The following is a 16,945-nucleotide window of genomic DNA, read 5'->3' as shown; positions in this document are numbered from 1 at the left end:
AAATCCCTCTGGGAAGGTGCACATTGTAATTAGATCCTGGTGTGGCTGGACCCACTTCCTCACACAGCACGTGCTCCAGCCCCTACCACCTCAGCAGCCTCTGCTGAACTGGCTGTTCCCAAACTGGACCCTGTGTATCCAGTGTGGCCTCACCAGTGCTGCACACAGAGCTCGTACCTGCTGAGTATATGGATAAGGCAGCCCTGCAGATGTTGAAATCCCATGAGGAACTTCTTTTGTCCACCAGGATGGTCAGGCCCCTTTCTGCTGGGCTACTTCCAAGCCAGCTGGTTCTCAGCCTGTAGCGTCCTATGAGGATAGTCTGTCCCACATTCGGGACTTTGCCCTTGTCTCTGTTGACCAACACAAGGTTCTCACCAGCCTTCTCCTGCAGCTTGGCAAGCCTGCTCTGACTGGCAGCTGTGGCTTCCTGTGTATCAACTGATCTCCCCAGCTTGGCAAGGGGATCAGCTGAAAACTTGCTGAGGGTGCACTCTGTACCACCCCCTGCACGGTGAACTTGTCAAACAAGACTTGCTCCAGTATTGATCCCTGACCCCTCCTAACAGGGCATCAGTGAAGACTTAAACCAATGAGACACTACCCTTCAAGCCTGATGGTACAGACAGTTTTTCACACACACAGTCTGCCCACCCCCCCCACATCTACCCAGTTATTGAGGAAGTTTACCAAAAGCCCTAATAATGACAAGCTTAAATGACATACTCTGCTTTCCCCTTGCTCCCTAAGCCCAAAGTCAGTGACACTGGGTCAGACACAACTGAACTTGTAATATTAGCCTTTGTTCAATCACCTGCAGTCTTCTAAATGTCATGGGGTGGGAGCCCAAACCCTGATACCAGCCCACAGAAGCTTAGGAGATGTGGAAGGGTTTTTTTGGAAGTCCAAGATGAAAGAGGTCTTTTCTTTTTCCTTGACTTGTATGGTCAGCTCAATCACCCAGTTCTGCAGCAGGCTTTCCATATTCCACTCCTCTACTAAAATACTGACCATCCTCCTCTACATGAAGTGACGGAATCTCAGACCAGTGTAATTTGCTTACTATCTGCTGAATGATTTCTAGAAATGCTGTTTAAGGAAGGTGCTTATCTTTCATCCTTATCTAATTTTTTGGAAGTTGCAAGCATATCCAGGTGCCTGTTCAAGCATTTATTTAGCTGGTACTGTGGAAAATGCCATTGTTCTAAATTATTCTTTCTTTGTTCTTTGTTGTTAGTTGGTTTGTTTCCAGTAACCTCAAATTTGGTGCAGAAGAAAAGGGAATGTATACACACCTGATAGAGAATCAAACAATTAATTACCTTCATCATGCAGCTTTGACTGCTAATCCATCTCTCGAGGATCTTCTCTAATATTTTGTAGTATTACAGCTCTGCCGAAGCAGCCTCACATGGTTATTATCAAATAACCCAGGCCCTTAACAAGATTTCCTTCCTATTATTCAGATCTGGAATATGTGCTCCATCCTCCTCTAAAACAAAATGGAGGGGGAAAAAAGTTAAAAAAAAAAAAAAGAGCTAAATTAGCCAAAGTTTATTAGTTCTAGTCAGCTCATAAATGATAACTTCAAGGGTTATTTTTTCTTACTTGACTTCCCAGACCTAGAAAATGGAAGTGTTTCTTGCTTTTCAAGCATTTGTATTTAGTCTAGAATATCCCAAGACAGGTTTCTTACATTTAAGAGATACCACTTGTTCAAAATATTCTACATGGGTAATTTCATTGGTTGTTTTTAACAGGGAGTGATTGGTCTCTTCAGTTTTCTAAACTATCACAATAAATGAGAAGTATTTCTCCAACATTTTTTCTATTAAAGATGTGGATCTATTACAATATAGTCAGATTTCTACATATTCTGCACAGTTATACATTACACTTCTGCTTCAGTAACATGGCTGATACTACAACTGAATTTAAGGTTGCCAAAATTTCTCTTCAAAATTTCTCTTCTGGGTGTTTATAAGTTTGTTATTTTTTATAGCTGAATTGTTGCATTAATTCTCTACTTTTGGGAAACTTTGAAGATGCCTGAATATGATGAACTCCTTCTTCTGTTATTACAATAGAGTCATCTGTCACAAGTGAGACGGGTTTTGTATTTACCAGTTGATTCTCTAATTGTTCAAAAAGCTGCGCACTTTATTTGGATTATTAAATCTGCCCTCTCTCATCTGGGTGCAGAATAGAATCAGATCCAAATCAGGGCTTAGCTGATGAAAAACTGACAGAGCATGGTGCCATTACCGCTTTCACAATTCTCTTTTTCCTGTGACTGTGCCAGCCCCAGACCTGTCTCCCAGGATCCCCTCCTGGTGACTAGGGAAAGCCTAGGAGAAGTAAAAACCATCTCTATGACTAGGAAAGCTGTAAGTGACAAAGGACAAGAGGAGTAGAAGGTGCAAAGGGGTTTTTACCAAACCCCACCCCGGACACTGAGGCAGAGGGCAGGAAAGAATGATGAGAAACTTTACCTTCCTGAAAACCTAGTCTTGATCTTTAAAGTTCACTTTCAGGTGCCTTCACAGGGTCCGCACTGCTCTCTGTACTGTTCCTGTCATCTTTACCCAAGCCTTTGAATTACAGATTCGGTGATGGCATCTGGGGAGGACCAAGAAAGAACTCAAGAATGCCGAAAACACAGAACAATGGAAATGAGAGTATATACAGCAGTGAAGTGCCTAAAATACAAGCCTTGTGTTCTGCAGCAGCAATTGGTGAGCTAAAGAACATAAAATCAACATTCCCCTCTCTGGGAGACCAATGTTAAATTTAACCCTACAGCCACACCTGGGCAGAGGTCAGGGACAAAGCTCTTTCCAACCTCTCCCTCTGGCATAAGAGTGCTTTGGCTGTTATCAGCCAAGTATCTTCTGCAGCCTCTAAACAGGGCCAAGGTATCTACTTCAGCTGGCCAGGCCTCCGTGAGGTCTCATCTCCTTCTCTGGTTTCACTCCTTTCATGCATTTTGTCTCTTCATGGAATTCTCCACTGGTCTTGGGCCTGTGGTTTCCCTCAGCTGGACTTTTTCAAAGTTCCGCTCAAAACAAAGCACTGTTTTTCAAACTTGCTAGTTTAACCTAAGTCAGTACCCCTAAAACTTCAGCTTCTGAAGGGGAAGATAATTAGATATTAACCTCAGCTTTCAATAAGGAAAAAAGTTTTGTTATTTCCCTTTGGGTTTTGGAGAAAAGTTTGAGCATACCAAAGATAAAAATTCTAGGCTCTAAACCAAATAACATAAAACATATTATTTCAAGATGCTATTTTTAAAGACCAAGAGTTCACTCATCTCATGTCTTTTGACCAGAGACTTGGCTCAGGATTTGAGTTTACCTTCCATCACACAGGAGGGTTAGCAGGGAGAAACCACAGCGCAGAGACTGGGACCCTTAAAATTCCCACTATCTTCTGGCAGCCTGTCCTGACTCATGTACCCCAACACTCAGCATTCCTGTAAGATCTACAGCAAAACTGCCATTTCCCTTCTTTTTCCGTGCCAACGCATGCAGTGCCTACAAAAGACAAGACCATCAGCAGGTCGGAAACCTTCCAGTAACCAACCTGGGCAACACCAGGATGCGACTTCATTAAGCATTTTCCTTTTTTAAAAAAACCCAAACACAGAATCATAGAATCAGGGCTGGAAGGGACCTTAAAGACCACCCCATTCCAAACACCCCTGCCATGGGCTGGGACACCTTCCACTAGACCAGGTCGCTCAAAGCCCCATCCAACCTGGCTTTGAACACCACCAGGGTTGGGACATCCAAACCTCCCTGGGCAACCTGTTCCGCTGTCTCACCACTCTCACATAGAAGAGCTTCTTCCACACACCCAACCTGATTTTCCCCTCTTTCAGTTTGCACCCAATTCTCCTTGTCCAAATTGCATCAGGGAACTACCTGAGGCCGGAAATTAGCCGGTCACCTCCACGGTGTCACAGGGACGGCCGGTCCCACCGGGACACGTCGGGGCAGCGGGCGCCCACCGCACCTCGTGCACGACCACCCTCGCCCCTCTCCCGCCCCAGCGCTGCCGGGCGCGGGCACACAGCGGGCACATGCCCGGGACCCCCGGGACCCCCTCGGGCACGACGCCCCCGACCCCCGCAGCCGCCGCGGGACCCCGCACGGGCGGGCGGCGACCCGGGCGGTGCCGTTGGGGCGTCCCCGTCCCCCCCGGGGGCCGCCCCGCCACCGCCCCCCGGCAGCCGTGGGGCCGTGCCCACCGCGGCCCCGGGCGGCGGAAGTGTGTGTAGGGGGCAGTGCAGGAATTTCCTGTGACGTCCCGGCCCGGACTCCATTAGGTGCAGCTGGGCTGAGAGGAGACAAACCCGGCGGGCAGCGAGCGGAGCGGGCCGGGCGCCTGGGGCTGCCGGGCGGGGGCTCAGGGCAGCGGCGGCCGCCATCGCCAGAGGGAGCCCCGAGCGGGCGGCGGCGCTGCCTCCGGGACCCCCGGCGGGCGCAGGGCCCCGCTCCGCCTCCCCTCGCCCCCGCCGCCTCCCCCTCCTCGCCCCCCCGGCTTCCCACCACGGCCGCTCTCGGCGAGGAAACTCTGGCCTCCGCTTCCTCCTCCTCCGACTCGGACACCGGCGGAGCCTCCCCGCCCCCGCGGAAAAAAGCCCGGGCCTCCCCGGCGGCGGCGGTGGAGGGAGCAGGAGAGCCCGGGGCTTCCGCGGCCAGAGCAGGCCTCACCTCGTCCCAGTCCCCCTCGCTGCCCGCCGGGCTCGCCCCCGCCGCCGCCCCGCTCAGAGGCAGCAGCAGCAGCGGCGGCATCGCCAGCAGCGCCATGCAGGCCAACGGGGCGGGAGGGGGCCAGCAGCAGCAGCAGCCGCCGCCGCAGGGCCCGGAGCTGGGCTGCCTGGGTGCCCAGAACGGCGAGGCCTCGGCGGGCACGGCCGCCGGTGACCAGCTGGCCCACGCCAACGGGCTGCTGCCCTCGGCCAACAGCGGCGGCCCCGGCGGCGGCAGCCCCGGCGGGCTCGGCGTCAACAACGGGGTGCCCGCCGCCGGGGGGCCCGGCCCGGCCGCCGCCGAGCTGGGGGGCGGCGGCGGCGGCAGCGCCCTGAAGAAGAAGAAGCGGCTCTCGCAGTCCGACGAGGACGTGATCCGGCTGATCGGGCAGCACCTCCACGGGCTGGGGCTCAAGTAAGTGGCCGCGGTGGGCGAGGGGCAGCGGGGCCGGGGGGAGGCGCCTTCCTTCCCTTCCTGCGGTGCCCTGACCGGAGGGTCCCCCCGGGGCTGGGGCAGCCCCGCCGGGGAGGGTCCGGCGCGGGGTCCCCGTGGAGGATGGGCAGTCCGGAGCGGGGAGGAGAGTAGAGGAAGGGACCCCCGGCGGGGGGAGGGGGTTGGTGGTCAAAACTGCCCCGTCGCAGCCCAGTGGCGTCCAGCGAGGGGAGAGCAGTGCCCGGGTGCGAGGCAGAGCGGTGGGGCAGGCCCGCTCCCGGAAAAAATGGAGCCGGAGCTGTGTTTTCCAAGCTTGTGCCGGTGTCTAGCCAAGGGACAGGACAGGAGCTTCCCCTGCCAGGAATGGCAATATGGAAGTCGAGTTGCACACCGATAAGGGTAGATCAATACAAATGTGTCAGTGGGGGAGAAGTTATCTGGTAAACATAATGGAGCCCGCAGCTGGGCGTGGGGGGGGCGGCTTTTCGCAGATGAGCTCCAAGATTTGGCTTGTCAGCTCGGAGGAAGCGACACAAAGTAAACTGCCACTTAAGCAGGCTGTTTGGTTTCCCTCTGGAAACCTTTGGCCCTCTAAATGGTGAAGGCCTCTCTAGATTTGTGCTGGACACGTGTTTTTGCTAATAATCTTACTCGTAAACAAGATATTAGTATGTTGGCCCTTTCTTAGAATAGAGAAAATAATTTCCCAGTGGAATGGGGAAGTCTTAAGTATTTAATCATAACACTTTGTGAGTAAAGCTAAAGCTAGCCAGCATGTCATAATTTTGGAAGGAGGCTAGAGAAGTTTTGCAAAGTGCTTATGTAGCTACCACAAAAGAAGTCTTCAAAACGCTGCAGAATGGGTCAGCTGTAAAGAACATATTCCATAAAATAAATTGCCTCTGACACAAGAGGCAAGTTTACAGCAGCAGACAACTCGTGACTATTCATAGACGACACCACAGTAAATAAGCTATTTTTAGTATAAAAGGGGGAGGGCTACAGGTTCCTGAGTTTGTTTATTTTTTTTAAGGAGCTAGTCTTTTAAGAAGTGATGAAGAAGAAAAAATTAGGCCTGTGCCAGATGTTGTAGCTCTCCTTGCTCTCTTAGGGGGGAGGTAGGGAGGGGGCAGGGGATGGCAGCCAGTAGCTAACAGCTTTCTAGACTGTGTCTTCCTTCATGAAGTTTATCTTCTGTGCAGGGATGGCTGTTTGTGGTGGCTGGTAAGTCACATACTTTATGGTACTTCAGCGAAGCTTTCAAGCTCCTTGACAACTTGCTTTAGGTAGAGGTAGCTTTTTACATGTCTCAGGCAACTGAGATAATCTTGAACAAGCATCTGAATCTGGTCATAGTATTCTTGTTTTATTAAAGTTACTTTAAGGTATGGTAAACTGTTATCATAGCAGGCGGTGTATTTGCGAGGGTGAAACTGGTCGGGTTTTTTTACACTGTATCTCTCCTGCAGCCAGACTGTTGATCTCCTCATGCAAGAGTCAGGATGTCGTTTAGAACATCCTTCAGCTACCAAATTCCGCAATCATGTCATGGAAGGAGAATGGGATAAGGTAACGTAGGGCTTATAGGACTGTATTAACCACTGTTGAAATTTATAGTATCTATGAGAGAATTCAAAATTCACCCTCCTTATATACTTTTTTTTTTTCTTATGCCGATTTCTGCAGGCTGAGAACGACCTGAATGAACTTAAGGCCTTAGTGCATTCTCCGCATGCAATTGTGGTAAGAGGCACACTTGAACTCTTTCAGAGCTGTGTAGTTGGACTAATTGTAGTGATGTAATCTTTCACTATGGAGTTGGTTGTCCATAGTTCTTGTTTTCTCTTTTTTTGTTTACTTTAAGCTGCTTGCATGCTATCTCAAATGTCATACTAATCTGAACTTTTTTTTTATTCTGTTGTAGAATGTGAGATAGGCAGCCCAAAAGTGTTGAGGCTAAGATTTGGTGTACTGAATGTTAAAACCCTATTAAACATACCTAACTGATAAAATATAAATCCTGTCACAGTCCTAAAATAGGTCAGTTTCTGTAGAAACTGCCTCTGTTGAATACTAATTTCAACCTTGAAATATTTCTCACAATCTCTGTGTTTATAGGAGTTAGGTTTTCTTGAGGGGAAGAGAAGTTCAGAAATAAAATGCAGTAATACTAATGTGGAGTTGGCATTGTAATAGCACATTACAAGAATATAGAGGCTGCTATAGACCATGAACAATACTGTTGCTTTTCCAGATGGCTTTTAAAGAGCAAATGCATTTGTATTGCTGTTTGGGATTTTATTTAGAGCTTTTTCTCTTTGGGTGGCTTTTTTTTTTAAAAAAAAAAAAAAAAAAAAGATAAACCTAGAAATAGAAGGTTGGTGGATCCTGTGACTTGACAGCTACAATACGTATTGTTATGATTTCAGTTGCTTTGAGTAAAGTGTTTCTTGTTTTGATTTTTGTATCTCAAGATGAAAATCATTACTTGGCTCTTCAAAGAGCTTGTTCTGTTGTGTTTAAACATTTATTTTAATGAGATGAAGTTAGAACAGCTATGGTCACTTAGGAAACAAACAGTAGCAAGGCTTTTTGAAGTGTCTGTGACTGTAAACAATGAGGAATCAGCTGATGGCTGCTTAGTTCCACTTCTAGCTGATTCATTTGTTGTCAAGACAATTTCCTGTCTGGTGGGGGAGGGAGAGAAAGAGAGAACAGGAAGTGAAGTAGGAAAAAGAGATGTTTAACAAAACATCAGAGGGTACTTGATAGAAGTTTACATTTGGTCCTATTAATTTGGTCAAAGCTTAGCACCTCTTAATTAGGACAGTAGTTCACTTTCTCTTTTGTCAAAGACTTGAAGGAGTTTAGAATATTGTATGCAGCTTTCAAAAGTTTGTGCAGACTGAAAATATGGAACTGCTATATGGGACTATTAATGGTAGTTTGAAACAAATTTTCTCATGTTTCTGACTTCTGAAGTTAGGAAGTTTGTCTGTAGTATTAAAGTGTTTTGCATGTCAGTGAGGTGAGAGGTTTAATTGAGTTATCAACATTGTACTTCTTGGAGAACTCAGTTTGAGAAAAATGTTTTCCTTTTGTTGTTCAGAAGGGCTCTGAGAGCATTCTCTAATGTTGATGTCTTAACTGGTTCCATAAAGCTTGGTTCAGGAAAAATACTTGGTTTAGACTGAACTTTACCTGAACCAATATTAACTGCTTTCTTTTTAAAGTTGATCTCCTTTATATAAACTCGATATAATTTAAAACAGGTAACAGTTTTGAATGTCTTACATGTGTATGTTAGTAAGACAGCATTATTTGCAAGGATAAATTGAGAGTTTGTGGGTGTTCCATCGTGTGCACACAGTCTCCTTGTCTCTCTCTGTCCAGCTTTTGTGCACATGGTTGAGGTTCTGGGTGGGCATTAGTGTTGCCAGCAGCTGGGAAGCTAGAGAAAGATCATTACAGGTAAGGAGGGATGCTTTATGCTCTGTAGGTATTCCCAACTGCAGTAAAGTCAGAGCTAATGAAGCTGATAAATGTCTTGATCTGGAAAAGTCCAAACAAGGTGCTGCTGCAGGTAACTCTTTAAAAATAGAAAATTGGATTTTGAGTTTCCTGACTTGTGACTCACACTGTGTGACTAGATGTTTTAAAAATGTGTGCATACAAGAAGAATGGGTACCTAAAAATTTAGATGACACAGTGTATTTAACTAAGTAGGGTGTGTGTTTTGTGGTTTGTTTTTGGTTTGTGGTTTGAGTGGGTTTGTTGGGTTTTTTTTCTTATAGTTAATATGACCTGGACAAAATAACCAGGATACATAGCTTCTTTTGAAATGTCTGGTCAGTGAAGGGAGATGCATATGTATTTTAAAAATTCTACTTATGTTTAATTTCCTGATTTCTGCAAAGTGCTTTAAGTTCTACAGGTGAAAAATCTAAATATGAAATGGCTAATCTCAATTTTTAAAGCTTTGATGCAGTGTGTTGATATGGGGGGAGGAGGGTGTGGCAGCACCCAGGAGAGTTTGCGATTTCTGTTTGTGTCAACACAACTGAGTGCTGTACAATATGTGATTAGTCATGTTAACTTTTCCAGCATGTAAGATACAGCTGTCTTAGAGAATCTCTAGGAAAACTTTATAATTGAATCAATGATCTTTTTTCCTTGAGTAACAGTTAGAAAACACTAACTTCAAGCCCGCCTGAGGTTTTGCATACTTTGGGGCTACTCAAGCATATGATGGCATCTGTCTTGGGTACTTACTTGAACCTAAGAAGAAACTTGGAGATTTTTCCTCTACAGTCATCTAGAAAATACCTTCAAACTGTTCTCTTTACTTATTCTGGAAGTATACAGCATGCAGCAGGCAATACAATCTAAAAAGTGAGTCAAATATTATAATTTGGGTGAAGTGCTCCACCTGCCTGCGTGGTGTCCCTCTTGCTACCAGCATTAAGGGCAGTTCCCTATTGGAGTTAATTACTCGCTGTGTGGCAGGACTTGGTATGGTTGAAGCCTCATTAAATTCCTTGCTGAATTCTGTAGAGCAAATTTTTTTTTGCCCTTTACATATCAGGGTATTTAAGTTTTAGATTGTTTTTAAGTGCTTTCATCAGTGTTCTACAAACTATCAAAGTAAAAGACTACAGGATAAAGAAAACTGAGGTCTTAGTTCTGCAGGCTGTAAGTAGACAGCTCCTGTGTTGAGTTTGTTTTGAAACATCTGCTGATAATTTCACCATGTATTTTAGTTACCTATTCAAAGAACAGTTGTTTCAGCAATGTTTACTTACTTTGAACTCCTAGTACATTAATAAAACCGTTGTGGAGCTTGTTAATTTACGCAGGTTGAAAATAACACCAAAATCTAAACCTAAACTTAGGCTATTTTGCATTTTGCTCATAAAACTTCTGAAGGTTTACTGCTAGTTGCAGTTACTGATCAGAATGACCCAATTTCTTGTCTGTGGTAGTATGTTTGTGCTGTTCCTTCCACAGTTCTGTTTGCTGAGGTTTTCACCTTTGGTTACGTAGTGCTGGTGAGTTACGGGACGTGCCAGATGTCCTAGAATTTAAGATTCTGGAAGGGGCTTTCCTACTAACAATGAAGACAAGGAAGGAGTACAGTACTAAGCATTCTTATTAGTAATCGAAGGCTATAGCTTGAAGAAAGAAAAATGCTAATAGTGCATACACTAAAAGAAACAAAACACTGTAAATCTGTTAACTCTTAGTTTTGCCCCAGGGTATTCTGAGTTCAATTTACACTTAAATAATAGCTTGTAGAAACAACAAAGTAATGCACTTTATCCTCATCCTTTCTATAGAGGTGACAGACAGGATGAGGTAGTAATAACTGAACAAAACCAGCCAGACTGCAGTGCTGAGACTTGGATTGGACTTTTCCAGAGGTTCTTCAGGGTGAGGAATCTTGGCTATAAGCTAAGCAGTGATGGTGTCTGAATTTTAAATTGTTAAACAGTAATGAGTGTAATGATGTTGAATTTCCTTTGCAAACACTGAGATGATAACAAATCACAGGCACTTGTGTTACTTTGGTTTCGATTATGATAATTTTGATTTCCCTTCTTTGTAAGGCAGCTAAAGAATATGGAGAAAGAATAAGCTACTTAAACAGTGGAGTTTCTGCTTTTACTTTACAGCTGTCAATATTATAAACAGTTCTCTTTCCTTCTAGAAGAGGTTGTTTGGGCTGTAAAAGAGATGATGTACCCAAAATGGTCTTGGATGTCATAGAAGGTGGTGTTGGAAGAAATTAGAAATACTATTAGGAGGGCATAAAGGAGTTGAGAGAAAGCTATTTGTTAGCAAAGTCACTGACTGCGCAAAAATGAGAATTAGGAGACAGTGAGTTGTCCCAATGTTGAAAAATGACCTGCAATGTGATATTACTGGAGGGTGACTTTTGCCTTGAGGAAGTTCATGCCATTGTTTGAGTATGCTGTAGGGCAAGTTTTGGAGCAGTTATCAAAATAACTTAGCAAATCAATTTAATTTCTCCATCAAGACTTTAGTCCCTGCCCTTTGCTTTCGATAAGTTACTATTTCAAACTGCTTATCTTCTATTCTAATTCTCCATTATGGCAACAGTAGATTGCTGCATGAAATACATAATTCTTTGTTTTTCTGGAGGCCTTCATATTCCTGATATGCCTAAGTCACACATGGCACCAATGACCTCTTTTTTTAAACCATACTTTCTAACCTAGAACTGAAATTACACCACTTTGGCAACAGCATTCTGAGTGGTAGTATTCCTGCAATACTTTCATGAAATTGCTGGGACTGATGTTATAAACCCTATGTTATAGGGGTTTTCTCCTCTTTTTACTTTTTCCTCTAACAAAATGAAATTTGTGTGCTAAGTCCTAAAAGTAAGGAGGGAGAAAAGGTAGGCCATCACATTTAATGGAAATATGATATAAATTTAATAAATATTGTATGCTGTGAGTGGAGAAGGAAAATAGGGAGGAATTTCAGTTTTTATTACGAACTGGAAATATCAGGCTATTTTTAATCTGGTGGTGATCATCAGTGTGAGGTGACTAAGAGCAGTGAAGTACAGTGTGTGTCTGCTACCTGGGCATCTCCATGTATTCTAGAGAGCATGTGCACAGCTGGGGGAGGAAGCTCTTATCCCTCCTGCTGCTGGTATATAAGCAAACAGCGTGAGGTCTGCTGGCCTGCTGCATGTAGCCAACCACTGGGCTTGTAAATAATTGGGATATCTTTCATTTGGTTTTTCACATGTCAGAACATCGAAAAAAGTTCTCACCTGGAAGATGTGTACAGTAATGGTCTAATAATTCCAAATTCAAATAAACTAAAGAGCTGGATTTGGAGTGCAATACAGGTTTGCCTGTCAGATACAGGACAGCAGAGCACTACAGACAAGTTTGAACATAAATCATCTGTACTGTGTCATGTTTTATGCTTCACAGAGCTGTGTGGTAAGTTAGTAGCACTGTATGTGGAAACTTCATTCTTTTGAAGAACTGAGTGTTTCTGGAAATGAAAATGCTTTATATTTTAACTTTGGATTTAACATCTACTAAGCCTTAAACTTTTATGTGAGCTTAAATAGGACAGGAACATCTTAAACTTCCCGATTATTAAGGAGGCTGGCAGTGTGTTTGAAACTAAGTAAACATTGACCAAATATGAGCATGAAAATAGTGAGGTGCCTGAGGTCTGATGAAAGCAAAGGAAACTGGTGATTGAACTGGTGGTGTATTCATTAGGAAAGCAAATGTAATTTGCTACACTTTATCTCCAGTCTGTTTCTCACCAGTATGTCTCAGCATGTACATTTTCCTCTTTAACCTGGTGAGTTTTGTGGACCAAAACCACTATTTCTGTCTGATAACTGCTAGCAGTAAAATATGTGTACAAACACAAGATAGTTGGTTTCACCTAGAAACAACCAAACTGTGTTTCTACTAAATTAGAATTAGAAATTTCTAGGACTTCTGGTTTTTTTTAAAATAGTAACTTAATGCCAAATTTCCCTTTTTTTTTAATCCACAGATATTTGTTGTTAGAATAGCAGGCTTTCTATTTATTTTTAAAAGAAGAAAACAACCAAAAACTGTACAAGTGAAAGGAGCACTATGAAATAACAGCACTTAATTCAGAGTGTTGAAGTGACTCCTAAATATAGGAAACAGTATTTTTTTTGTAATCCTGAAAACAGCACCCAAGGAAAACAAGTTAACATGGAACTACAAAGAAAACCCCAAAACCTCAGGCAGTGTCAGTTTGTTACTGTTATATGTTATGCAGCTATGCAAACAATCTGTGTCAACTCCTGTGTAAGCAGTGTGAGAACTTGTTGTCCTGTTGTGTTCTGTGCTGTCATGCAGTCTTAAATATGTGAATAGCTGATTTGGGGCCCTTTCCTTGATAGAATATTGCACTGGAAAGCCTGTCTAATGCAGGGTTTGAAGAATGATGACTAAAGAGCAGGCGAAAATGGGACCCGTCGCAGGGGGGATCTGGGGAATGAGATAGAAACATACTTGGAGCCCCATCAGGCAGGGAGGAAGTTCATGGATAGCTTGATTGCTGCAATGTTGTTGAAAACCCAACAAAAGAAATTGAGTAATGAAACGTTACTTAGAGCTGTATTTCTGAAGGGCATAGTAGAATGGTTTCTACTGTTCTGTTTAGGCTCAAACGTTTTCTGAAACTTCAGTCAACCTTTTTCCCCTGACTGCTGCTTTCTGTCATGTCAGAGGATGAAGTTTTTGCTGCTGCAGCAGAAGTACCTGGAATACCTGGAGGATGGCAAGGTCCTGGAGGCACTTCAGGTTCTACGCTGTGAACTGACGCCTCTGAAATATAATACAGAACGCATTCATGTCCTCAGTGGGTAAGTGTTTGGACTTTAAGAGCTCTTGCAGAGAAGGTTTTTAAGGAATTTTGTAGCTTTTGATAGCTGATGTTGTGAACCCTCAAATTGTATTAAAGCTACTATGCTGGTGATTAATAAGCTGTAGTGAGATGTGATAAAATGCTGAATAAAGAATACTGTTCAGTAGACAGTGTTCTGTTTCAGATGCCTGAAAACAACCTGATGATGATTTACGTTAATACTACTAGAACCCAAATTAATACATATGTACATATGTATGGCCATCTGATCTTGAGAATTATTAGCCAGTTACTTTATAATGGAATTAAGTGAGTAATCTGGTTTGTTCTTAGCTGAAAATAAGACATTTCTACCTTCCTAAAATTGCTTGTGTTTTATTTTCTTTTTCTATGGGCAGTTTGCAGACATTTGTTCAGAAGACGTGTGTGTGTGTGAAATAGTTCCTTGCCTTCTTCCCTATTGCTCTCAAGTTTAAGTCACCTGTTCCCAGTTCATTAAAAACGTTATGATCTGTATCACGCTTAGAAGTGAAAAGAATGATTCCAAAAAGACTTGGTCTGTTGGTGTATGTGCACTTTTGAAACAGGTACCTGATGTGTAGCCATGCAGAAGACTTGCGTGCAAAAGCAGAGTGGGAAGGGAAAGGAACAGCTTCCAGATCTAAACTTTTGGACAAACTCCAGAGTAAGATGTTCTAGTGCTTAGAATTTCTTCTCACCTCTGTTAAATCCAGTATAACTTATATATCTCAGGGAATTGACTCTGTTTGCTGGTTGGTGGGTTTTTTTATTTCTTGATTCATGGGGGTGCCTTTACCCTTTGGTCTTCTGTACCTAACCCTTTGCTGTCTCTGATAAACTGTTTGTAATAAGAACTGTTATTTCTTAGCTCTGCTGCATGCAGCAGTGATATACCTTGGTGATTAAATGTGTGGTTTAGGGAGGGGTGGGTGTGTGTTATAAATGCCAGCTGCAGTAAGTGGTGGAAACTAAGTGTGGCCTATTACCACTAGTGATACTGGTACTGGTGGTGTTATAATTTGCTCTGAACTATGGTTTCTCCTCTCTCTTGTGGCTGTTGTAATACTATGTACCAGAGTTGCAAAACCCATGGTATTCTTTCTTTTCATAGTGCTAATAGACAATTCCTTAAATGAACACAGCTGGTACTGTTGTTTTACAACATTATAGATTTTGTTAAATACTGAGTTTTGAGTTAGCTTGTGTAAGTGGTGCTTGTTGGCCAGGACAACATGCTCTATAACAACAAATACCTTGCATACAGCTCTGCTTTCCAGAAGTTCATGCTTTTATAATTCCAGGTGTATAGCTGTAAATTTGACAAGCTGTGTGCTATTATTTACTAAGGTCTCTTCCAAAACCACTCAAATCAAGGTATGCTCTCATTTGTAACTTGCTTTTGATAAGTCTTTTTTTTCTTCATTTGTTTGTTTTTTCTTACTAACTCCTCTGAAGCCTACCTACCCCCATCCGTGATGCTTCCTCCGAGGCGTTTACAGAACCTGCTGCGCCAGGCTGTGGAACTCCAACGGGACCGGTGCCTATATCACAACACAAAACTAGACAGCAATCTAGATTCTGTCTCGCTGCTAATAGATCACGTTTGTAGTAGGTAAGATACCTTCCTGGCTTCTGAGATGGGCAACAGGATCTTTTCTTGGGGTTTTAAAATAATCTGATTGTTAGGAGAAGCGTGAAAACTATTCTGAGTTGGTTTAACAGGATTTTACTGGGAAAAAGCAGTTTGTGCTAAATGAGCAGTGGAGGTTGGGCGTAAAGAAGGTGTGTCGAGATTTTGGTAGCTGGATGTGGGGTAATGGGATCAGACTGAAGCTTTAAAATTTTAATCAGATTGGTATGAAAAGAAGATACTGCTATGCTAATCCTTAGCCACTTATTTCTTGTCATTTTGGACAGCCGGTCTCTATTCATCAACACAGGCTTGCTGTGTTTTTTCACTGGAGAATCAGTAGTGTGTTGCTTATCCAGACTCTGTCTTCAAGGTTACTGGAATGCAGAAAGCCTACTGAACCATGCTTCTATGACCTCAGCTTTCAGTTGTAACTTTTAATAGTGGACACAGGTGCTTTTAGACACAAAGGTTAAAACAGAGGAGAAATGTGCAATGGATGTTTCTGATTTACATAATATATAATATGAATAATATAAAGAACTATTTTCTCAGATTTGTAAGGTAGTAAGAATTGAGTGTCTCTTATACCTTTGTATTGGCTCTTTAGACTGTCTGGGTAACTTTTTTTGGTAACGACATCGATGCTGCTTCTGACCCTTCAAAATGCAATACTCTAATAGACATGAAACAGGAAGATGTTTTTAGCAAATGGCTGACTTGAGCACTTTTTCCTCATTCAGCAAAACTTGGCTAAGGACCTAAAAACCCAGTGTAACTTCTATGGAAAACTGCTGTGCTCTGCATGCTGGATTAAGGGAATGAGGGCTAGAACATAAGGGCTGTATGGGACATTGTATATATTTGTCCATGTAACAGGCTAACACTTGGGCTTACATGGGAATTGTTTTTATGTTAAGGTTAGCTCACTGGAGGAAGTTAATTAAGAACTGATAAACTTGATTATAGAAATTTTCTGAACTCAGCTGTTTTGACTTGTATTCTTGAGTTACTTGGAATCAGTTTTTAAAGATGCAGACTTCCACAGTACTTCACTGTAGCCATCTTAAAGTTTTAAAATTACTATCTTTGGCACTTTATGTATTCAAGTAACCTTTTAGCTTACAATTTTGCTGCACTGCATTGTTTCAGCAGCTGCATGTGTATGCAGACATTTGACTGTTGCCCACTTTAAGAGCTGTTGGAAATGATCCTATACTGATATTGTGGCTTCCGTCCTTCAGAAGAGAGTCTTAAAATCAGACTAAAAGAGATTTAACCTTTAAACAAGTCCACGAGTAGTGTTGGATGTTGTGCAACAAGTTTGATATTACTAATCAAACCCCAAGGAGCATTCAAGATCACTGTGAAGAGCATGATTTACTGAAGTCAGGCTACATAGAGCCAGATATAAAAGGTACTACATGCAACAAACCTGGGTTTGAATTTCCCCTATCTGAATCTATTTGACATAAAAGTTTGGCCACAGTTTATGGTTTTGGTTTGTTGGTTCCTTTTTTTCACTAAAGTAGTACTTCCTAAACTTGCATATTCCGTGTGTATATACATACATAGATACTCAGTGCTAAAAAACCCCAACAGCAACGCCTGCCCCCACAAAAAAGTACCCAAAAATTCACTTGAAAAGAAAGGCTTCCATTCTGTCCTTGTCCTATTGTACCTGTCTGTAGCAGGGGTCTGGGTT

The 16,945-nt window shown here is 43.1% G+C and overlaps 1 protein-coding gene and 1 long non-coding RNA gene across 2 annotated transcripts in view; one reads left to right on the top strand and one right to left on the bottom strand.

Annotated features, from left to right (window-relative positions):
- The window catches only part of LOC121675891, a 32,181-nt gene extending 28,068 nt beyond the window's left edge, over window positions 1-4,113 (bottom strand). The window contains exons 1-3 of the long non-coding RNA XR_006020267.1: window positions 3,924-4,113; window positions 2,493-2,619; window positions 1,323-1,492 (exon numbers count right to left, since the gene is read on the bottom strand). This is a non-coding gene — a long non-coding RNA (uncharacterized LOC121675891). The remainder of the gene's footprint in view (window positions 1-1,322; window positions 1,493-2,492; window positions 2,620-3,923) is intronic.
- A 221-nt stretch (window positions 4,114-4,334) lies between these two features.
- WDR26 (WD repeat domain 26) overlaps window positions 4,335-16,945 on the top strand; it is a 31,946-nt gene continuing 19,335 nt past the window's right edge. Inside the window, exons 1-6 of the mRNA XM_042051886.1 lie at window positions 4,335-5,168; window positions 6,656-6,755; window positions 6,873-6,929; window positions 13,451-13,587; window positions 14,177-14,274; window positions 15,066-15,222. Coding sequence (XP_041907820.1) covers window positions 4,810-5,168; window positions 6,656-6,755; window positions 6,873-6,929; window positions 13,451-13,587; window positions 14,177-14,274; window positions 15,066-15,222 — 908 coding nt within the window. The 5' untranslated portion in view covers window positions 4,335-4,809. The remainder of the gene's footprint in view (window positions 5,169-6,655; window positions 6,756-6,872; window positions 6,930-13,450; window positions 13,588-14,176; window positions 14,275-15,065; window positions 15,223-16,945) is intronic.

Source organism: Corvus kubaryi, unplaced genomic scaffold, assembly GCF_017639235.1.
Source record: "Corvus kubaryi isolate FWS band 111438036 unplaced genomic scaffold, C.kubaryi_AGA036_p1.0 76, whole genome shotgun sequence".
Lineage (NCBI taxonomy): Eukaryota > Metazoa > Chordata > Aves > Passeriformes > Corvidae > Corvus > Corvus kubaryi.
Note: the sequence above shows the minus strand (reverse complement) of the source record. Positions and strands in the feature narration are given on the sequence as shown.